We start from the raw sequence: 24,246 nt of genomic DNA, 5'->3' as shown, positions 1-24,246 counted from the left end.
GGGAATATGAGCAGGAAAAGCTTTGGAGATGCCGGTTTGTATCAGCCCGGCCTCGTATTATCAAATGCTCTGGGACCTTATGGAGAGAGGAATATAATATAGATGCAATGAGTTTGTACAAAGACCAGCATGCTCTGATGTGTTAGGTGAATTGCATTTATAGCAGTGTGTCCTTGGGAGTGATGAGATGTAGAATCCTTGTTAGGTGCTATATTGCCTCGGTAGATAATATATAGGAACGTGTACCATACACACCGTGTGTGTTCTTTTCACCAGAATCCGTGAAAAAGAAATGCATATTAGGAAAATGGTTTATATTGAGTTTTGACACCTCCAAGGTAAAAGTGCTCGTCTTAGGAATCAGAATCAGAATCACCTTTATTGGCCAGGTATATTTACACAGACAAGGAATTTGACTGGCTGTAGATTCATATGATGGCGCCAGAGTGAGAACAAAAGTCTGCTGTTTCTGTATTCACATTAGACTAATTGAATTGTATTCTAACCATGCTGTTTTTATTGTTGTAGATATCTGAAGCAGTTAAAACCAGATTTTTAAATTAACGGTATGAGCGTTAATACTGGACTTTTCTTTTTCATTTAACTGTCCGTTCATTGTAATTACAACTAGGAGACTAAGATTACTGGTTTTCCTACTTTGTTGCTTGTATTTACACTTTTTACAATATATAATAATAAATAATAGCCAGTCACCAGTCCAAACTCCAGAGAAAGGGAATAATTTCTTATTAATACGGCTGAAAGATTTCAAACTTGTGTCTGTAACAACATCCTTAAGCAGGGCTTTAAAAGTGTAACACCGTGGGTCCCCCTACAGACAACAATATGATAACTACACTCCTCCCAAACCTTCAAATATACTCTGTTGTCAAAAAAATAATGTTAATGGAACATGAAAAAAAGTTAATGTTAATAGATTTTTTTCACTCCTATTAATATTTGCATCTATTTGGGGGAAAGTCATTATCATTAAGTTTTGGAAATGCAGTTTCCATGAACTACAATTTGAGCCCCATTTATTTTTTCTAGCATGTATTTCTTTACATTTTGGCAAACTGCCACTGTTAAATATACCATGCTAGCTATCGGGCAGTTCCTGTTTGCAGTGTACACGAGCATGTGCAACTATTGCTGGGTACTGAAGAAAACTGAAATATAAGAAGTGACTTTTTTTTTTTTTTTTTTAGCAGATTTTTGGATATTTATTAAAACTAAGTATGTGCCTAAGTGTTCAAATTTGACTTGGCTATGACTTGAAGGAAATAGTGTGAATTAAGGAAAATGGTTTTAAAGAACATGAATTGCCTTTCACCTCACACAGTATCTCTGTCCTCTGTCTGACAGTATTGTGAAATAATTCCCAAATTGCTAACATTCTGAACATTTTCAAGTACAACCCTAATGCACTGAATGTACCTTGGCACAAGGTTTTCATTGAATTTAAATTAGACAATCCCAGTGTCAAAGTCACAGTCTACCTGTTGCTTTTAGATTATTAATTTAAAGGAAATTGGTATGCATTACTGTCTGCCAGTGTTTTTTCAAATGCGTTGTACCAGCAGGTGACAACTAAGGTCAGAAATGTTACAATCTTTCACATACTATAGAGGCCCTGTGACTACAAACTGGAAAGATACAGTAGTACCTGGCAGCTGTGGTCTCACCTGTTGTGGCGCAGCTCTGTACGGTGTGACTCTGGTGGGACAGAGTCGGGTGCTGCTGGGAATGACCAGAGTGCTGTTGGTGCTGACCGTGCTGACCGTGCGTCTGGTGCTGACTGTGGGTGGAGTGAGGGGAGAGGTGAGGGTGGTGAGGGTGGTGCGACGTCTGGCTGTGGTTGCGTTGGTGGTGGTGGCCGCCGCTGCTTCCAGCACCAGGAGAGTGCTGGTAGGAGCAGGCGGTCCGGGCCTGCTGATTGGAGTCGCCGGGCATACTCATCAAACCTGCAGAGAAGAACAACACGAAAGTGGAAGAGGACAAAAAACAAGAAATCAAAAAAATAAATGATGAGCCTATCCCGGCTCACCAGTCCATCGCAGGGCCAACACACAGAGACAGAACATTCACGCGCTCATTCACCCCTGAGGACCATTTTTGTAGAATCGCCAATTAACCTGACATGCATGTCTTTTAGATGGTGGGAGGAAGCCAGAGTGCCCGGAGAGAACCCACGCAGGCACAGGGAGAACCTGCAAACTCCACACAGAAAGGACCAGGCCTGGAATAAAACCCACAACCTTTTTACAGTGGAATGACAGTGCTAACCACTGCATCGCCCTCATGTTGTTTCAACCATCCAAGCTTTTATTTTTTCATATATACACCCTCTCATTTACCAAATTTAAAAATTAAATCAACTAAATAAGAAACTGATCATGGATTTATGACCTGTGCTCTGGCACGCCGTTCTATGACATCACGTCTGCAACACCGTTTTGCTGCACCCTCTGCAACGGCTTCATACCCAATCGGGAACGTTTCAGAAGCAAAGTGTTTTGCCTGCCTGATTATGTTGACTTGCTTTGCACCTCTTTACATTGATTGTTGAGCCTATGGTACGGGTAATTAGGCCACAGTTAAATGGTTTATTTTCATTGTTGTTGTTGTTTTTTTGTGTTCATTGTTATTTCCTGCTTGTTGTGCTGTGGCCTACAAATAAAGTTTTGAGGCGCTTTTAAAAACTTTAATCACAAGCATCGTCTAGAACGGACGCTCTGGCGGTAGCGTTGAAGCCCGAACGCGACGCAGACGGTTCCGGTGGAACCCAGGGGTAAAACTGATATTTTTTATGGTTCTGGTTCCATGGAGTCATAAATCTCTGACATTCAAGTATTTGTAAGAGGTTTACAATTCTTTTTAGAATCACTTTGAGAGGATGACTTTTCAGAGATAAAGATAAACACTGGGTGCATGCTGCATACAATAAGTAGCCCTAAAGATTGTGAAGAGTTCAAGCCTGTGGCTTGTTGCTAGTTATAAAAATCTCCCACATCAACTTATGGATTTCATGTTTTGTGTCTGTCACACAGCAGAGGGCTCTTGTGAAATGCAGTTTCTATCATGCACAGGTTGCCCCGAGAGTGTGTTTTATCTTCTCTACTGTTCATCACGGATACTGACAACTGCAGAAACTTTTAAGTTGGCAGCTACCTTGTTAAATTTTCAGATGATGTTGCATTGTTGTCTTTTCTTTAGGTATTGAACTGGACCTTGGTTGTCCTCTTCCTGTTTGTGTGAGTAGCAGAATGACATTTTATTTTCCTTAAATGTTAATGTAAGTCGAGTTAAATGTGTTAAGAATCAGGTGGAATGTTAACAGATGATCATTGAGCGGACCATCAGATATCTTCTTCAAAAACTTTATTCCTTTCTGTCAGGGCATTTATTCTTAAATCTGTCATATCAGTATTTAGTCAGGAGTCTTTTTCCCTCCTCTTTTAGCTTTAGTTTCCCTGCTTATCACTAAAAGACAGGTTCAACCTGAGCACTGGTGTTAAGATCTCTTCAGTTAATTTTTGTGACCATCAAATCCTAGAGAAATCAATGAGTCCAAGCACATCCAAGTGATTCAATGTTCAGTGCTGCCACCGGGGATTTGTTACACTTATCCGTGTATGAAGGTGTTTTTTGATCCAGTTCCTTCACTATCTCTGCTGTGTGTCTGTTTAAAGCTTTCTGAAAATGTTTCATATTGTTTTATCTGCGTTTACGCTTTGATGGACATCCATGCAGTTTTTAATTACATTTTTAACATGACTGTGTTTTGTATGGGAGTTATTATTTCTAATAGGGATGAATAAAGCTGTTCTGAACAGTATTGAAAAATTACCCTTTTCTATAGGTCTTTATGATTTGAAAATAGTTTTCATGCCTGCCTTTCCAAGTTGATCCAACTAAATGATTTATCAATTTAAAGTTCTTTTTTCTGTCTCATTCTGAAATGTAAATTGTCATTGAGACGCCACCTGAGTCAGTGACAGTGTGGTGTGTGGTCTTGGACTCGTTCTGGTTTTTCAAAGGAGATGATGAGCTCTGCTGTCTGTGTGACTCTTCTGACTCTGATTCTCAAATACAATGACTACTGACACTGTTTCCGGCTAAGCCTCACACTTAAGAGACCCTCTCAGGCACCTGCTAAATCCATTTTCCTCCTCATTTTCCTTCTAGGTCTCGGAGTTGCATCTAGTCTTTTTTATTTTTAGCGAGTATTCTCATGGTCTTTTTTTCTGCGTGTGCACCCCTGACCACCAATTGAAGGGGACTTTGTCAGAGGGTGTATCCAGGCAGCAGTTGCGGAGCTCACCAGAGCGCATCAATCTCTTCGTTTACAGATAATTCGTGGATGCGTGCGTGTGTGTGTTTGAGAGAGGGAAGGTGATATGGGGGTGGTGCGATGGAGGGGGGGTCCAAGAGGGAGGAGGCCCGGTGATCTGAAAGGAAGCAATTAGCGAGATGCTTCACAAACTTTAGAACCAATCTAATTAGCTGCTATCAAAGCTGCAGAAGCCTTTGCTCTGCTCGACTACAGATGTGTTTGTGAGGCTTTTTTTTCCTCCTTCTGTTGAATTCTTATTCTTAATTGCCTTTACTCATTTGACTGAGCGAGCCGTAAAATGCAGATATGCGGAACAACAGATTGTTTGTTTATTAAAATACAATAGAGTAGGAGAAGTGTGTGGCAGAGGTTAATAGTGGGATGCTTGCTATGAAAGCAATGTTAAATTGTTTGAAGTGCAAGGGAGCTTAAGCTTGTCAGTTAATTATGAGCATGAATCCGAACATGGAGGTTTACAATTGTTTATTTCCCGCGAACACACGAGTTATTGTAGCTGTTGGATACATAAACACTCATCCATATACAAAATGAGGGCAGACACCCACCTTGCTGCGAGAAGGACTGCTCGAAGACGCACTTGTAAAGGCTGCGGAAAGATGCGCTAAGGTCCTCGAAGTCAGAGAAACAGAGCTGCTTGTCCCGCGACTCCGGGACAGGTAGACCGTACTGCGGGTGTGGGGGAGGAGGAGGGGGCGGCGGAGGCTGGGCGGGCTGCTGGAGACTCAGGGACTGGGACGAAGGCTCCGAGTGGCTGCTCACCTTCGAGACAGGCGGAGAGGAGAAACAGACAGACTGTGAGAAGGACAATGAGAGACACAGAGAAAAGATCAGTGAATGCATTGGATTCAGAAAAAAAAACTGATCAAATGCTGAATTTACACTGCAGCTGAAAGACTGAGGTCAGATGTCAGCCAACTGAGGTGATGGTGCAGCACTACTGATGCAGTTGAAAAAAACATGAGGTCTTCCCAAAAAACTCAATGCGTGTTGATCCTGTACTGCATGTCCAACTGCACACGTGTCTGTGAGCGCTGGGAGATGAGTGTTCAATCATGGGGACATTTTGATCATTTATTGTAATAATAATACACATTTTAGCATGGCGGTAAATGTGATTATGTGATGTTTTGGAACATACCTCTGCAAGCTTGTCCCTGAGCCCACAAGCCCCACAACAGACACAGAGATACATAACATTTGATGAACATAAATATTAAGCATACTAAATACATGAGACACACAAACAGGGTAATACAGGAGGAGACGAGGGAAGTGGAAGGAGTTGAAAGTAGGCAGGGGTCTAGCAGATGGGTTTTAGGATTTTTCATGTTTGTAAATGTATATATGGACTGCCTGGCCTTAAAGAAAGAACCAGGACATCTACAGGAGATGAGATGGCACGTAAAACATGTGACCGTAACAATTTCTGGGCTGCCTGAATTACAGTCATGCTCACTTACAAGATAAATCATGTTAATTCGTATTGTAAAGAAACCACTCGAGAGTTCAGAATTTTGTCCTGAATGTGACACAGAATCAATCTGAACAGAAGCACTTTTAGACTGTCTGGACTATGCATGCAATGTACATTTTAATCCTGAGATGAATTTTGTTGAAATTATCTCAGAATTTGTTCGTGTTGCCACTGACGCAAAGTTAAGATTCTGTCATTCAACTCTTTGGCACATCATGTTCGGTCACAATGTAAGCACCTTGGGGCTGAGCCAGGGTTATCATGAAGCATCAAACTATTTAAAAGTGGAAAAAAGAAATACGTCCAACTTCTCCACGAGAGGAAAATATGAGCAACATGGCCTGGTTGGCCCAGAGGAGTGGGCCACTAGCTGTCAGTCAACACACAAACAAAGTCCTTACCTCACTGTCTGGACGTTGGTTTTTAGTAGCTGAATCTAAATGGACAAACCAGAATTTCAGTGGAGGGAGCTTCATTGTAAAATAGATAGAAAAGTAGAATTCAATAGTAATCACATGGTATTTTAAAGAAATAAATTATAGTTCAACTGTGCCTTTCAAACTCATTCCTTATATTAATTAGTTACAAATCATTTTTTAATAATTCAGCCATTCAGTATGACGATCCCACCAAATTAAATTTCACACAATAAAAATAAAATCTTTGCTGCCACTCATTTCTTTTTAAAGAAACATACAAAAACAAAATACAGCTCTTCAGATTTCTGCCTCATATTGTGAAAGCAGCCTGTCTTCCTCCACCCTCAATCATCTCATCCCAGCTGTCATCTTCCTCACCATCCACCCAGTGAACGCAAGCAATTCGCTGTGATCACTGCGCCTCCGCCAATAGAAGCCAACTTACCATGACACATCACCCACACATCTACCTCCACCTATTAGTGGCAGCCTTGCCATAAACCCTCTTGGTGTCTGCGAGATCTCTGCCAGCGATGCCACCAGTAATCACCGTCACTCAGGAAGGGTATCACCTGCGCCAGGTAATGAGTCAGAACTAACCCTGATCCCACTGGACTCAACCACAGATGAGGTCTTAAAAGATGGAGGAGGAGGGAATGCGGGGAGGAGGAAAACAAAAGATGGCCTCTAGAAATTAGAGGTTAACGAGATGAGATTGCACTGACCTTTGCTAATGCAGGTGGGAGGTGAGCGGGGGAAAAGTGATTGATGGTAAAAAGGTGAGCAGCTGTTACAAGGGAGCAATAATGAAGACTTGGGATTTTTCAGCGCTCCTGTAATCTTGGACCAAATGTTATTGAGCAGAGACTGGCCGTTTAAAGGGACAGACATGAACACTTTGACAAAAATACCAAATGCAAAACAGGTCTATCTAAAGTTCCCATATTTAGAAAGGAACTTTAATGACCATGATGAGTAAATAAAGCTTTTGTAGCAGCATGAAGTAAAAGGGATGGAGAGAATACAATAGACTGAAAAAAAGATATAAAAGGGAAAATCGCAAAATGTCAAGTAGCTTCTTGCTCTCACTGGTTTATCCCATGAGGGCATGAATATAGATATAAATGACTGAGGCTGACACAACAGGAAAGCTCCTGGGCTGTAGTGCATGAGAGCAGGAATGTTCAGAGGAACTGTGTTTCTCGTGTACACATCTAGGTTTTGGCCTGATGGCGGCACTACAGGAAAGGTCATGGGGACTCCCAACACATTTGGATTTAACCTCCCTCAATTCAACACTACGAGTGAAACCTTTCACACCGTTTACAAGTTGTCATAAAGCAGCTGTTATCAGTTAGTTTTCTGATTTCAGTGTATTAAGTTTTAGCGATTGTTGCAGCTGCTGTTGCAGCCGTGTTTTCTGCATCTGATGACCCTGTGATAAACTCCTTCTATTAAGTGTTTTGCTCTAAATGTAAATCGCTAAGCACGGGATGGTTGATGTCCTGACAGATGGGCTGTCTGATCTAGCCCGTCCTTCATAAAAAGGAAACTTATAATCATCTCTCTCTGTCTCACCCACACCCACCCCCCGCCTACTCCCCCGCCCGTGTCGCAGTTAGTTGCACAATGTCGCAGTTAGTGTGAGTAGGGTGGCCACAGTTTCCCTCCTTTAGACGTAACAATAACAGTCTCAGGGTCAGTTTATTGCCTGTCAGAGCTGGTTGGTGAGATGTGCTGTTGTTGGACATCAAAAACCTGATCCAATCAGAGCTGAAGTGAAAAGCCAGACAGGATGGTAGTGGGATGGTGTTTGTGATATATCATTCAAATATGGGGATAACTAACAGAGATAGTTTAGATAGTCTCTCCTGGAAGATACTCATATTGTTGATATTGGATGTATACACAAATAGCCATAAATAGTTATGTAACAAATGAAAAAAAAAATGAGAGAGAAGTGCAGTCCTTGGCTCCTCTCTCACCTCCGCACAGCTGGCCAAACACAGAATTGTCGTGTTGGAAAGTTACATAGATGGTGGAGCACAGACGCCCCTTATCTGAAGTCAGACAGGTATAGGAGGGTGGGAGGCAGGTTTCTGAAGCTTTTCGAGCATCAGACACGCAGCTCAGATGGAATATAAAATCTTCTTCAACACACACACAAGCCATTTTCTTTGAAGGGTACAAGCACAGCACATAATCAGTGTTCAATTACTGGCTGATGTAATTATCTGCTTTAAATTGTATACAATTTGGCCTCTTTGTTTTAAATCTGTTAATACCGGAGTGATCGGATCATTTAGACGCATCCAAGACGATAAAGATTAACTTGTTTCCTGTCGTTTTATTTTTGCATGACAGAAGTGAGCCTGTATCAAAGCACACCAGCATTTCCCACAGGTTTAGAATTAATTTTGTGGTGTTCGACCCTCAGGGTTGTGAGGGGCTGCAAACAGTATTGACAGTCTGCAGCAAAACAAAATTCAATTCGAAAGCTAAATAATCAGCGCATATGAATATGACGTTCAACAACAAGCAGCAGAGTTTTCAATCAATCTGCACTTGCAGCTGCATTTCCATTTTTTTGAAAGGAAGAAATGATAAACAAAAGTCAGTCTGGATGGCGTCAGTTTGACTTATTTGAGCCCAAATACATTTTCCATATAGGAAGCACTGACTACAAGTGCATATTTGATTTTGTTTGTCTATGCATGTGGAAAAAAACAACAACAGTGAAATAATGTTGTTGTTTTTTTAAATTATTAACTATCATCAAAATTGAGTAATTAAGCACAATTGGAATTTAGGGTTTTTCTGTTCATGCAATCTGCTTAACTCTACTGATACAGAATAATTTATATGTCATCTCAGCAAAATAAATGTGCTCCGCTGAAGACCACTGAAAATATATTTGGCTGCAAAGTCTGAACATCGAAAACAAAATGAGAGTTTCAGCAGTGTACTGTAGATGCAGCGTACATGTCGTTAGCTGGTTACCACCTCCTCAGTCTGCTGAGGGTGCAGCAGACACCTTCTGTGCAGAATGAGAGTCTGGACCGGTGACTGAATCATCCAGATTGTGTCAGAATCAAGTGAAGGAGGAACATGTACAAAAAAAAAAAAAAGAATTTGTTTAAATGCTGGTAGTTTCAAATTTGCCAGTTAAAGATGAACAAAACAGCAGAAAAGTGTTTCTGCTGAAATGTTCATAAATAAAAGGTCTGTAGCAGCTTCAGGTCAGCTGCTGTCCTTGTGCAAAATAGACACAAGACAAGGGACTTTCTCCAAGTCGCACATTAGAGATAAAGAAGAGGTCTTACTGGTGTGTAGCTGTGCACGTTGCTGCCGCTGCTGACGGCGGTGTTCAGGTTGTTGAGGTTGACGGATGCCAAACTCGGCTCTGAAAGACTGTTGCTCAGGCTGCCGCCGAGACTTCCAGGACTCTCGCTGCCTTCTGCCTCTGGGTTGTACAGTGCTACCTACACACACGCACGCACACACATGATTCATGTTAACAGTGACAGTAACTATGACTATACAGGGCCAACATTTTGAGGCAATAAACTTTATAAACTCCTTCAGAGGCAGTGATTCATAATTTTATTGTCCCTCAATGCCTCTTTTATTACTTCTTTTTACCAATTCATTTTCAGTACGAAGCGAACACTGCCCACCTCAAGAAGTTACCCATGCACCATTAACTTACGGGGCAAATCATGAGGAAATATGCTAATTAAAAAGCACGTCTATGCTAATTAATCCCGCTGCTACAAAAAGGAGGCATAGATGTTTTCTTTTTTCCCTTAAACTTGTTGATTTTGATTATATGTCCTGATCCAGACCACACCTGGTAACTCCAGAAATGACTTTGGCACCGATAAAGACAGAAGTTTGGCTTCAGAGGAGCTACGCTGTATAATGTCTTGCAGTGGAAGATCACAAAGCATTTTAAAGCAATGCCGCAGGATTATGTTGAATCATGTTTCTCTTGTTATATTTGACTGTCAGTACTTGTGAAGCGGCGTGCCAGCGTTAGCTCCAGGCTACATTTAATTGTATAGACAAATGTGAAAATATAGCCTTTGGGTGAGACAACACTAAAGGCTCTCTGGGGCAGTGCTCTACCCTGTAGAAGATCTCGTAGTGGAGAAAAAAATATGTGTTTTTGAGTGGTGATAATCCTGAATATTTTCTGTTTTGATGGATTTGATCAAATCTGCAGTGAGTGAAATGTGCCACTGTAGGAAAAAGAACATTTGTATATGTTCACGTGATATTTGTGGTTTACATCTATCCATACGAAAACAACAGAAGGACTGATAATGACTGGTTTTAGGAAGGTTTCAAGTTTGTATGTTGTTTTTTTAGACTTCACAGGGCTTAAAGGGCCACGAATTTATGTAAAAACATTACAATACCTGAATGTGGAGATGACTGTAATCTTTCTCAAGTAAAATATTTTCTGTTATCATAATTTCCGAGTATCAAATTATAGGAATGTATTTTTCACCAACTCAGACATCATTTAATGCAAACAGAATCTCAGTGAGAAAACGTGTTACAGAAGATGCTCTGACGCACTGCTGTGCCTGCAGGACACCACCTGTCTGGATGTGGGTGGATATCATTGACGTTGGCATCAGCATCATTATCATCAAAGTCTTCCTCTCCCTGCTCTGAATCATTGTTTCAAAAATGTATAGTGGTGTCTAAGACGAGTCAGGTTTTAGTCCTTCCAGGAGGAACACAGAATGAATGCACACTGACAGGTTTAAGGTTTCCTGTTGTCTCTCTCCACCTGCTGCCTGTGTGACACACCGAACTGTCCGAAAGATGCTGCAACAGTAAACACTTGACGATCAACATCGAGCTGGCTGCTAATGAAGCTCGCCTCCTACTATCAAGTATTTAATAAAACTGGAGAAACTTTTACAGTGCAGCTTAATTATGTCATTGACGACACTGTTAAAACTAGGATGGTGCAAAATGTGTTGGTGTGACAGTGTCTGTTTTCAGGATGGTTAACTTCACCTGCTGTACTCAAGTGTCGAGTGCTTCTTTTCTCCATGCAAAGGTCTAAAACCAAAATACATTATATTTACAATGATATGAAATGCAGTTTGTTTTCACATTTAAAGGACATTTCTGCTGACAAATTAGTAATAAAAATTAAAGGTCTACTATGTAGGATTTCATGGGTTCTATTGGCAGAAGTGAAACATAATACTCATAATTATGTTTGTATTTGCTTAAAACTAAGAATCTTTGTGTTTTCCTCTCCTTATAATGAACTCTTTATATCTACATAGGAAGCCGGTCCTTCTCCAGGGAGTGTACACTGTTGTACCGCCATGTTTCTACAGCAGCCCAGAAGGGACAAACCCAACACTGGCTCTAAAGACGGCATTTGGCGTTTTCTTAAAATTTTGAGGCCACAGTGGATTCTCCTAAGTGCTTGGAAGAGGGGCGGTAAGGTGAGGAATATTCATCTATTTGCAATGTGGAGACTTACCACCAGATGTCACTAAATCCTACACACCGCTCCTGTAAGTGAGGCTACATAATGCTAGCAGGAAAAATATAACCACTGAATTTCTAAAGTGTTAAAAAACTATGATCGAAGTGTTTGATTCTGGCAAATATGAGCCAAAATCTATTTAAAGTGAAGAATGAAAAACTGTGATAAGCTGTTAAATCCAGACCTTCACATCACATCCAGAGCAAACAGGCACTATGTGAGCTGCTGTGGGACAAATTTTCTCTTTTGTCGGGGTCAGACAAAGGGGTCACTTACCACATTGTGTGTGTGTGTGTGTGTGTGTGTGTGTGTGTGTGTGTGTGTGTGTGTGTGTGTGTGTGTGTGTGAGAGAGAGAGATCAGACAGACGTCACAGGTCCCATTCACCCTCTGACCCTCATATAGACAGTTACACCCAGTTTAGCTTTTATGGCAGAGTGTGTACGTGTGTGTACGTGTGTGTACGTGCATTGAAGTTGCATAAGGTTGTGTGTTGAAAGTGAAGACTTAAGGCTATAGCAGTCCCAGACTCTGATGGTGAAAGAGAAAAACTGAGACTCTTTCAGCTGCACTTTTCAGTTGAATATGTCTTACATCCAGCCTGTATTAATTATAACCGTGACAGAGTTCAACACATTCTTCTCAGCAACAAACAGAAATGATCTTCTTGACTTATTCATTTGTCAAAAACATAATTACACATCATCAAAAAATCAATATTCATTAGACTCTCACCAAGTTGCAAACTTTATCTAATATTGAAAGCGTCTGTGGCTCCTGAAGTAAACTACGACGAGCACATAGCGACGTCACAGATATACAGATATAACGTATATAAAAGTCAACCGCTCATGGCTCACTGACAGCCTTGTCTACAGAACTATTCATGGAGTTGTGCTACTGTTGATAGAAATGTCCCTCTTTTGACCCCTTTATACACCAAACTTCAGACTCACAGTCATCCACAAACCTTTCAAAATGATTTTGTTTGAGAACCAGCCAGGTAGATAATATTTCTGTAACCACCACAGTGAGCTTACATAAACTCCTGTCAATATAATCAGCAGTGACAATTAACTTGTCCACATGGTATATCATTTTATATGTATTGGCTGTCCTGTTAGATAGCTCCCCTTTTGTTTAATTTTCCATTTGGGAGGTAAACGCATCCCAAAATGACAATTTGACCAGGAAATGTTGAACAGGCGGTCGTGTTCGACTTCGCTAAATTACATGTACTTTGTGACTTAATTTCTGTTTAACTATAAGTTGTACCTTTAAATTTAATTGATTTTTTTTTTTTTAGCTCAAAGTCACTACTTGAAAGGTCAGTTATGGCTGCTGCACAGCACTCTGCGTTTTCCCCACCTCAGTAGCTCAAATACAAGCAGGTTGGGAATTACCTTTCCATCCCGCACCATTACTAAATTGATTATTAGAAAATAAGAAGCAGTTGGAGATACATGTCAGGTGGAATAAATGTCTTTCAACTGCAATGTTGTTCTATTTTGGATTATAACACATGACAAATTGTTTCTCTTGCACTCTGGGATCTTTCTTACTGGTGTCCTACCTTGTTGGTTACAGAATTAATGGCCAGAGTGGGGGACGCCCCTCCTGACATGATGCAGTCCATCCTCAGAGACTCTGACTCCAGGCTGTAAGGAGTCGATGCCTGCAAGGAGAACAGAGCAGGGGTGTGAGAGGGAGGATCTACAGATCAAAAAAACATATGCATATATGATGTCACTTATTGTAAAAAATAATGCTGCTTTAGCTCAGGGTCCTGGTATTAGTCAGACATTTGAACACAACAGAGCTATTGTTAATGTTATTAGTAACACCTGTACTTCTCTTACTGTGACAAGTCAAAAAGTCTGCAGTGAAAAAGGCCTGTGATGCCCCTTAATTAGAGGTAAACCTGCAGTGACAGACTTTTGTCTCGTCTTTCTTCCAGAGAGAGTAATTATAAAAACACTGTCGACATGTGCGTTTGTCATACGCTCCTACTAATCCATCGCTACTGTCGCGGCTGTAAAATTGGGCATCAATTGTTTTGAGCCACACAACTCAACACAAAATGGTTTCACTATCAGAATTTGATTTGGAAAGTCTGGAGGAGCCGCAAGATTGAAGTATTTTATCACAATTTAAGTTAGCCAGCTTGGCTAGTATGAAGGTATTTATGTGTCTTTTTTATGCAAGCAAAAGAAGAAGAAAAAAACAGTTTTGAGAGCAAATTTCTCACTGCAATAAAATAAAATCAAGTTATACATAAAAATATATGAACTGAGAATAAAATTATTTGCATTGCAAACAAATTTGCTCTTACAGTTTTGGAGCACTATAACATAAGCAGATCTATATGTAGCTCAACACAGTCCTCTGCTGTCAGAGGTGTGTGTTTAAAAGTCGACTCACCAATAGAAACTCTGTCTCATCCATCAATATTCCCCGCCTATACATCCAACCCAACTCACAACCAAAAGTTTTTTCTTGGCAACCAAAAAGTCTAGTTTCATAAGCTAAATTCTGATCAGAACTAACAAAACTGTAAGAGCAAATTTACAAACTTGATTTTGGGTTGCAGTGTGAGAAATTTGCTTTCAAAACTGTTTTTGCTTTTTTTTGCTTGCAAAGTAAAGACACAAAAATACCTTCAGACTGTAGGCTGGTGGAAGTCTATGGTGCTCTGCCATTTTCCTAGTATGCACTGATGTGGCCAGCGCAGGAATGTCTCACCAGACACTAGATTTACAAACTCTGTGTACTGTGAGATAGAGAGGTGTACCTGGCAGTGGTAGATGTAATCTGCATTATGTGAACTCATTTGGTAAGGGCTTGAATGTAACAGACATTCATTTATATGTAAGTTACCTGCTATGGGTTTAAGATAAAAATGTGTTAATACCTCCCCCTCAGCAAAAACACAAGTGTGAAAATGGGCAATTTACTTGTACATGGTGAGAAAGAACATTAACATGAAGTACGGTACACACTTTAAGGCACTAAACTTGAAGATGCATTCCAAAACGACCCAACAAATAGTTTGTATTTATCAATTAACTTAATACAAAGTTAAATAAAGAGGAAAAACCTCAGTCAAATCCATATGTGGTATGACAACAAAACAGCAGCAATTCCCTTACGTAAATTTTCACACAATCTTTTAAGGTAATTTCTTACTTTGGTCCATTAAAACACAATGTCTCATTAGCTGAAGATCTTTTGGGACATAGTCTGTGAGTAAATTTAAGTTGTTAGTATTGATATGTTTGTAGTTCTGACAATAAACTCCAAACATTGATTTAAATCAGTGAATTGTTACACTCTGGAGATAATGATGAAATTTACAGAAAGCATAATAAAAACAATAAAATATCAAAGACCACTTTCCTGTTGTCCTGAGCGTGGGGAACAATAAACGACAAATAAAAATCAGAGTAGCAAATACATAACTGCTTACCTGATTAAAGCTTTTATAAAGCTTATTCACCTGCCAAGTTCATCATGTTCAGTTAATAAATCGCTTCGACCATGCAATGAAAACTCAGGGCAATAATGACCAAAATTACAATAAAGTGAGCCCCTGCCATTGGCTGGGGCATTTACTTGGTAAGATAAGCAAAGTATAGTATAGCGTGCCGTATTCTTTTTCAAGGGTCAAGTCAGGTTATATCTAAATATGTATACAAATATTTTAACAGTATAACTGCGAGTCTTGCCTGTTAATACGTAGAGCTATTTCAAATATGCCCTCCACTGATTAGAAATATCCAGAGGAGTTTGAAAATGAGGAGAAAAATGAAATGTGACAAAGGTTATGAGAAAATTTCTGTGTGCTGCGAGATCATGATTCTTTAGTGAGCCTCCTGAATCACCGCCGTGCCCTCCAGGCTCACACCATGTGAACTAGTCGAGGCGCGCTTCATTTAAACTGCTGGACACTTTAACAGCCTGGAAAGTGGTCACATCACTTGCACTTGATAAGATAAATCAAGCCACCTCATGCATTATTCATGTATCAAAACATATTCAGCTGCAGTTCATCTTCGGCTGTCCTCACAAAGAGCTAATGTAGGGTTAACTGAGAGTGAGGGTATGCGGAACTATTCAAAGATCGATGAGGGGCTACATTGACGCCCGCCAAATGAAAAAAAATAATAATAATTTTTTTGTCCTTGTCTGACTCCTTTCAGGGTTCAAGACAGCTTGCCTGCCTTCCCAAACTGCTTACAGTAAGAGGATTGGTTGGTAACAATGCAATCTTTAATTTATGATAAACTCCCAGCAAAACGGGTTGTCGGTTCCCTCGTGGAGGCACTTAAAAAGAAGACAACGGAGAGGTGAAGAGATGAGTGAGGAAGGCTTGCGGAAGAAGGCTAGAAAGGAAGAATAGGTAGTGAGATAATTGAGTGGTGACAGACAGGCGGGCAGACAGACAGGCGGATGGAGAGGCATACAAGAAATGAAAGAGTGATTATGCTGAGGGCACTGGAGATGCAAGTACTACACTAAATGTACACACTGCCTGTCTACACATTTATACGACGCATTATGAGGTTGACGTTTAGCCTCGCTGCCAACTTCAAATCTTCGACTATGTGCAACAAAACCCCAATGAAAATAGTGAGACATATTTAGCCCACCTTTTTTTCAGACGGTAATACTGCCATAAATCTTAGCACTTAAAACCTCCCTGTTTCTCCTTAGCCCATGTGACAGCCCACAGTGTGTCTGCCAGCGGTGCAAGTGAGGCGTAAGAAAAGGGGTCGAAGGGCCCATCCATGTAAGACGAGATGACAAGGCTCTGAATTAATTAATGTTTGTAATAAAAAAAAAAAATCGTTGGTGAAGAAAATATGTCTAACGGCAGCCCCGGGGCCTTCTGTGGTAATTAACTGGAACACAAGCCTAGAATACTCCCCCTCCTCCCTCCTCTCCTTCTTACTCCTCTTACTTCATTTCCCATCCTTGCAGCTCGACTTTTTTGCTCCACGCACTCTCTCTACCTTGATGTCTTCTTATTTTTTATTTCTGCATCCTTTCTTTCTCACTTCTTTCTGTTCTCCCCCCTTTTTTTTTTGTACCCTCCCCAATCCCCGTCTCTTTTTACCTCAATTTTTCCCCCCAATGAGCAACAGTGATTGTGCACTTTGCCGCTCCACTCCTGCCTGAGTTCCCTGGAGAGGAGAAGACTAAAGCAACAATATGGGCACAGAGGGTGAGACAGAGGGGAGAGTGGCAGACAAACGGAAAGATAATGATCAAGATGCACAAACAGTGACGGAGACGCTGGATGAGAAATGAAGAGAGCTGACCATGATGAAAGACTCCGCCGGTTTTCTTTAAACTTGTCGTGCGGGGCTTTTACATATAAATAAACATCCGTTGTATTCAAGCGCTTGTCGAATGAGTTGACACAATGCTGATTAAGCCAAAAAAATCTGATAAATCTGGTGTCTGGTGAAACATTTCCGCACTGGCTGGATGAATGCACATTGACCATGCTCTACGGACAGAGCATGTGCATCCGAGACATCCAACAGCCATGCCAGCAAACTTCTGTTTTAGCCCTATGCCAACTTCTCTAGACTTTCCAAAATGTTTTCAGACAGAATTGATCAAATGAATCAAGTCATTTCGAGGAGGTTAGACAGCCACACAGTAAGGATGGAGGAGGCCACAGCAGAGCGTCTGACGTAGCAACGTGTCAACAGTGTTTTTGTAGTTACTATCGCTGGAGGACTGTGGAGACAAAAGTTAAGCACTACAGGTTTAATGCAACAATCTAAAGCAGGGCCATTCAACGCCAAATCACGGTGGCTGCATTGTAAGAGCTACAAATAAGACACGCCTGCATGTGTGGGCCAATAGATATATTATCAATATTTAATCCTGTGTGGTGCAGCCTGTGGGCATTGATAGCATTGATGCTGGATGTAAACTTAAATCATCACTGAATTACAGCTTTTTTTTAAATTTCTATTTATTTGATATTTCTGGTATCGTCTTGAGGGCATGTAGTAACATGGTAACTAAGTAGGTGTAATCATTTAATGTCTGGAGCTTTTTGTTTTGAAAGAAAAGTTGATTCAAAGCTACAACACTGTCCCAAAGAGATATAAAGTATATAATCTAGTGCTTAGCCATGGACATCAAATAACTGAAGCTCATTTGAGGTATTAGTCGATTCATCCCATCTGTTTAATGTGTTGACTGAACCTGTTGTATAGAAATTTTGGTCATTAAACCAACATTAGATCCGAGTGTGATAATTAGCCGCTGAGGAAAGACTAAATGCACAGCATACAGTAGTCAGGGATGGAGTCAAAACAACGGAGGTGATACGAGACCTCTGTCTGTGCTGCTTTTGTATTCAGACCCTCAGGTTAATGACTGAACATCAGCTGCATTCTGCCGAGTTGACGCAGGTTTACATATATTTATAGCCTCTGCCGCTGTCAATCAATTTCCCAAAACCAATTTTCATTTCTACTTCTGTGTTTCACATCTATCCTGTAGCTTGTTCCCACTGGGGTTTTTTTTGGCATCTTGAAAATGGCAAAGCCAGGAGCTCGTTGTTTACATGGAATAATATATAGTCACAGGGTTGTTTAATTGTGACTATGGGTTCTGGTTCTGTCATGAAAGTGGCAAATGTGCCCACGATCGGGTATTTCTGTAAGACAGATACTTTTTCTAACATTCTCTGGTCGAAGAGGGCCCAGTAATGAGTTGATATCAATCAAATAACACACAGCAAGGGAAACACTGCCAGTTCAACCCAGCAAGGGAAAAAAGGTGCATTTCTGGTAAGACCATTATTACTGCTACTCGGGTAGCGTGCTGCTCACTCTGTGCCTCCTGTGTAGACACCGTGTTACACCGTGTCTCCACAGCAGCTTCAGTCCTGCATCTATACATGAGGCATTCAGGCAGAGCACACAATCACTGGGGTTCTCTGAGCGTAAAACTAGAAAATAGACTTGAAGCATAAAAACAAACTTTGGGGTTGCGATTACGACCGTACGGTCCTGAAAAATGCAGCTGAAATGCTTCTGTTGTAAACATGTCACAGGATGCAACTCAAGCAATGAAAACATAACCTGCATGTTTTGTTCTCTGAGATACTGTGCAGGTTTCTTTTCTTCCGGCGTGAAACAAGTGTTGCGCGGCAATGAAAGTACAGGTGTTCATGGTCCCCAGAGGATGAAGGCTAACAGTTAGTAACAGAATAAGAAATGGATTTATGACCAAATATCAACCTATAACTGTCCAAGCTGTACTTTTTGTTTAGTGCTACTTAGCTAAAGTGCTAACATGCTAAACAAAGACAATGATAAATGCTTTATTACAGTCTGCTACTGCCACAGAGTTGCTAGCATGGATGTAAACTCTTAAGAGATCTATTTTAAAGATAGTTGCATGGTCTGAAGCACTTTACGCAAGCGCCTTTAGAGCGTGTCCAAATCCACTTTGGACAGTTTAATGCCAAATAATCTGAGCGCAAAGTAAGGCCCAAGGTTCAAAAGGGTGGTACTAAGGTGCTCTTATTAATCATAGGTGGGCTTGACTGTAACACAAAATAAACCAATCAGTGTCATCAAGCATTCCCTTTAAAATCCAGGTGCGCTTACACCTTGACGGATTGCTATTATAATGGCAGATTGGCTAAGTAGCAGGAAGGAACTCTGCTGTGCAGCTGAAACGGATCTGCACATGAAGAAATTAATGTACACAATAATAATCTTTCACATTGCAATGTTTTTGTCTTTAATTATTTGCATGTTTGGCATCGTGATGGACTTGTAACCTGGCCAGTGTTGTACCATGCCTTTACCCAAAATCAGCCGGGATAGGCTCCAGCCCCTCCGTAACCCTGTCCAGGATAAAGCGGGTATAGACAAAGGATGGATGCATGTTTGTGAGCTTCTGTGCATCTCTCTGTGTGTAACAAGCAGAGTTTATGTGCGTTGTGCACCCACATATTTGTAACATTTAAATGTAATGTGTCCTTAAAATAACAGTAAAATACTGAGCACTGATTTAAAACCAGGGTGTTTGTTGGTCATTCGCGTAATCACTTTCACTGCCTTAAAAATAGCAATGCACCAACAATGCACCTAACCAGACCTCTTTTTAACAGGCCCATGAGCACTCAGAGGTGCTCAAGTAAATTTGCTGTTTAAACAATGTGGGTGCTGGATGGGAAAATGACAACTGCATCAGTCTAAAACTTAAGAGATATGATAAAGTTCTGGTTTTAAAAGCACCTTACTGGCCTGCTAGTGTATCCAGGCATCTTTCTAGTATGGGAAAAAGATAAAGACTGTAACTCTGTTCACACACATTTCTGTAGCATGTCAGGTGTGTGGAGCAGCTTTTCCAAACCTCTTGTTTCCCTGCTCATGTGTCTTCTCAGCCTGTTTCCACAGACAATGTTCACGCTGTCAACAAAATCATTCCTTGTGCTCCTTTGATGACACTGAGCTTGAACTGGTACAAATAAATACTTTATATAAGAATATGGAAACAAATAACAAGTGTTTGAATCTTTACTTTGAAAATGTCTGCATAGATGTTGTTTGAATACTAACTGGCTGCTGTACCACCACACTGTAAAGCTTTAAAACAACAAACTGTCCCGTCAAAAGGGGGTTTACAAAAACAGTATGGTTGAAGTACTTACTCGTTCTCCAGAGCGTGGTCTCTTCTTTGGCCTGCTGGGTACTGTGTCTTCTTTAGGGTTGGTGTCTATGGCCCAATAGGAACCCTGAATGGTGACCAAAATAAAACACACATTAGCCTCAGGTCTGTTTTTCTGTATTTCTGCAGCACTTTTGATTGCTCTGTTGGATTAGGTACACTTTAAATTCCTTTTTATCTTGTTTTTTTTTGTTGTTGTTGTTTTGTTTTTTTAATAAGGAGTCAGAGGTGGAAAAATTCCACAAATAATCCCCCAAAATAAATATAGAAACACACCAGGGAAAAACAAAATATTCAAGTAAAAGTACTAAATTCTGAATTTTTATTGGTGTTATGTGTAAATACAAAAGCATACTCTCACACATGATCAAATCATGTGTGAGAGATACTGGATTTCATTGTTGTGGGTGGTCAAATGTTGAAGTTATACTATTTGGTAGAACTTGCACTAAACATTTATGTTTATGTAACTAAAACTAACAGATAAAAACCTAAAATTGTCTTTCAATATGCTGTTTGAGGAAACTAAAATCAGTCACCTGTGCACAGCGAGACAAAATCCATACAGGTAACAGCAGGTAACATATGACAGATATAATGCCACAGCAGGAATAACACTAACACACAAATACATATTTCAAAAGGAGATTAGGGAATCTTAGGAGGCAAGTAAATAAAAAATAAATGTGATCAATTTATGAATAAACAGCCAGCCATAAGTGATGCACCTGAAAATAGCAACAGTCAACAACTATAAGGGAAACCTTAATTATTGACAACCAAATCAGTAAACAAGGGAAAAAAAAAAAAAAAAAAAATCGAAGGGATCCGTATCAGCAGATTGTTTGTTTATTTATATCCAGTCTTAGATTTTTTTTTAAATTCCCAAATATCCAGAATCGGGCAGGCTATAAACACCCCACATATGTTAGCACAGAAGAATCACACCACTCAAACATTTCACAGCTGTGGACACAAAATATCTTCTAAATCTTTGGCGCATCTTGACAACCGGCCAGTCAACACGCTTTTTAGACAACAGAGGATGACCTTCAAACTGAAGTCTGGTTTGAACTCATCGCAAAGATCTTTCCTCAAAACCTTTTCTAATAAATCAGGAGTCAAAACGAATTACAAATCCCAAATTATATTTGAAAAAAAGGAGAAAAAAAACCCCTCTATTGTGTTCCTGTCATTGACCGTGATGTTGTTACCCCGACAAACAACAGAGTACAACCAAGCACTGTCCTTTAATCAGAAAAAATTGTCTTGTTAAGTGTCTTATTAACCTGGAAAGACTTTCAATTTTAGGAGAACTGCAGCTTCTTAAACATAGTTTAAAGTTCCTTATCAATTTAATTTCAAATCAACATGAACCTTGAGATATTTTTGTTAGGAAACAATTAAAAATAGTTTTTACTGCAATTGTCAATAACAATATCTGTGCTGTCATAGTTCCAAGTGTGATTCTACTACTACTCATGTCAGTTAGATTTGAACACATTTTATATCACCAATTACAGCTTGTAACTGTTAATATCTGCCATTTGTCTACTTATGTGTGTCAGAGTTAAATCCGATACATTTTCACAGCTTTTCCATCTGTTTCTCAGTATCCCTCCTTATTGTGGATACGATTTTTCTCACTTCGTCCCAGTGAGGCTGCTTTGGTCTTCCTAATGGGAGGAATCAAGTGTCACTAAACAGCAAAAAAAAGTGAAGTAGATGGATCCACTATGTGATAAAACCCACGTATCTGTTGTTCTTCCACTTCTGCATCAAATCAGTTTTCTCTGGGTTTAGTTTTCCAAAAGTGCACGCTCCTGCTTCCTTTCCCCAGAAAATCCACTAAAATCCTTTTGATACACAATGTTAAAACACAGCGGCCTCCAGACTAAACACATACAACGAGAAGAGGAAATCAATTGCTTTTAGGTCCTTGATTTCCTCCTGGTCTGATTCTTTTCCCCCCTTTTCATTTTTCCTCTTCCCTCCTAAGGAGGTCCAAAGCTGCAGACTGAATTCAAGAGGTTCATCTAGGCCACACATACACACAGCTCAACTCTCAACATCTAGCTCCCTCCCATCTCTCTTATTCTTGCCGCTTCTCCTCCCCCTGTCTCTCAGTCCCACATCAGTGAACAGTACACAGCCAATTAACGTTAGCACATGCATGATTTAGCTTCTCCCCTCTCTCCGTGGCTTCAAACAGAGCATGTACATTCAACTTCTCCACACACAGATGACCCCCCCCACCCCACCACGCCAAGGTATCGACCGCTTCGATCCACGGTGTGAATTAAGGTGCTGGTCAGGTCCAAGTAAGGCTAATCAGAGGGGAGCCGCTCTCTTTGTGTCTTTGCAGACTATAGGCCTCCACTCAAGCCCAAGGATTTTGTTTGAATTATTTAAACCTTCTTCCCCCTAATTCATTTTTCAATGGCTCCAAAATCCCTGCAGCCTGGAGAAACTCCCTCTTCCACACCAGACCCCGAACAAAATGAGTTTTGAGAGCTCAATGAAAAGTTTGGGCCTGTCAGATTTCTCTTTTATGAAAGTGGAGGATTGCCTCTCACATTATCCCCGTGATGAGTTGAAATGCAGGCATTTGAGCTTTTACTTAAAACACCGCGTAAAGACAAGCTTCAGTGATCAGCTATAATTATATACTTCCCCCCATCTTAGTGAGTCCTTGGATTCAGCACAAACAAGGAATTGACAATATTTTATTATCAAACTGCCGCTGCTGAAGTGGCCGTGGCAACTCTGTTTTGTAACCACAGTAGCAGCAGCGGTTTAAACATATCTAAAGCTTCCTCTGATTGTGTCCAAGAGAGAGACAGAAGCAGGTCCTAATAAAGCATAACAGATGCGTGAAAGGCCTTGCATCTGAAGGAGTGTACCTACATATACTTATCATTCATTTCTCCCTGTACCACATTATTACTTGGCAGAATCAATATTGTGGGAGCCACAGAAAACAGAGAAAGCAGCATTAGGCATTCAGCACAGCCGGTTATGGCGTTACAAATGGTTTTTAAGTGCAGAGACTGTGTATGTGTGTGTGAGAAACAAAAATAAACACGAGTGAGTGCATGTCTTTGGGTGCACTTATGCACAAGTGTGTGCACAAACATGACACCAGGTGAAAAGTCACCGCTGCCTTATTTGTAAGATCGCTGAAATAGACGTGCAATTTCATTGTGTGTCGCAGCGTAATTCAAGCAGAGCTTTTCAGTCGTATTATATTGTTCTGGAAATACTTACTTTTCCAGGGTCGTCTTTGGAGCGAGGCACTTTAAGAAAACACTTGTTCAAGGACAGGTTGTGTCGTATTGAGTTCTGCAGGGAGAGACAGATTGAGAGTGGAGGAGAAAGGAAAGGCAGCAGAGAAGAAGAAACGGGACAAAACACGGTTACAGAGTGAATTAACAAAAAAGGAAAACAACTTTTACAGTTTATCATATATCTACTGATTCAGCCCCATTCCATAGAGTTCATTGCCACTGCAGCTCTTTGATTTTTCCAGCCTTTTCAAGCACATGCCAGAAAAGGTTGGGAACCAGTGCAAAAACAATCTGTGACCTTGTCGTGTGCTCCATTCCCCCAAAGTACAAGGCAATTTCATCTTCATTCTGATCTGTGCAACGTCGCCCTCATCAAGACACAAGAAAACAGAAATAAACTGGTGATGAAGAGAGTTTGGAGTTGGAGCGAGTTTGTGGAATCAAGGGTAGCAGTAATACTACTAGAAGTAGTTTACAGTG

At 40.5% G+C, this 24,246-nt stretch overlaps 1 protein-coding gene across 1 annotated transcript in view; it reads right to left on the bottom strand.

Annotated features, from left to right (window-relative positions):
* The window catches only part of LOC138615448 (forkhead box protein J3-like), a 59,047-nt gene that overhangs the window by 8,452 nt on the left and 26,349 nt on the right, over nucleotides 1-24,246 (bottom strand). The window contains exons 4-9 of the mRNA XM_069689115.1: nucleotides 23,747-23,821; nucleotides 20,463-20,546; nucleotides 13,344-13,445; nucleotides 9,574-9,732; nucleotides 4,903-5,149; nucleotides 1,667-1,964 (exon numbers count right to left, since the gene is read on the bottom strand). Of these exons, the coding sequence (XP_069545216.1) occupies nucleotides 1,667-1,964; nucleotides 4,903-5,149; nucleotides 9,574-9,732; nucleotides 13,344-13,445; nucleotides 20,463-20,546; nucleotides 23,747-23,821 (965 nt within the window). The remainder of the gene's footprint in view (nucleotides 1-1,666; nucleotides 1,965-4,902; nucleotides 5,150-9,573; nucleotides 9,733-13,343; nucleotides 13,446-20,462; nucleotides 20,547-23,746; nucleotides 23,822-24,246) is intronic.

This window comes from Brachyistius frenatus, unplaced genomic scaffold (genome assembly GCF_029030835.1).
Source record: "Brachyistius frenatus isolate BFR_SWC_R1_liver_20210118 unplaced genomic scaffold, ASM2903083v1 Contig_6, whole genome shotgun sequence".
Taxonomy (NCBI): Eukaryota; Metazoa; Chordata; class Actinopteri; family Embiotocidae; genus Brachyistius; species Brachyistius frenatus.
This window is presented reverse-complemented; position numbering and strand designations above follow the sequence as displayed.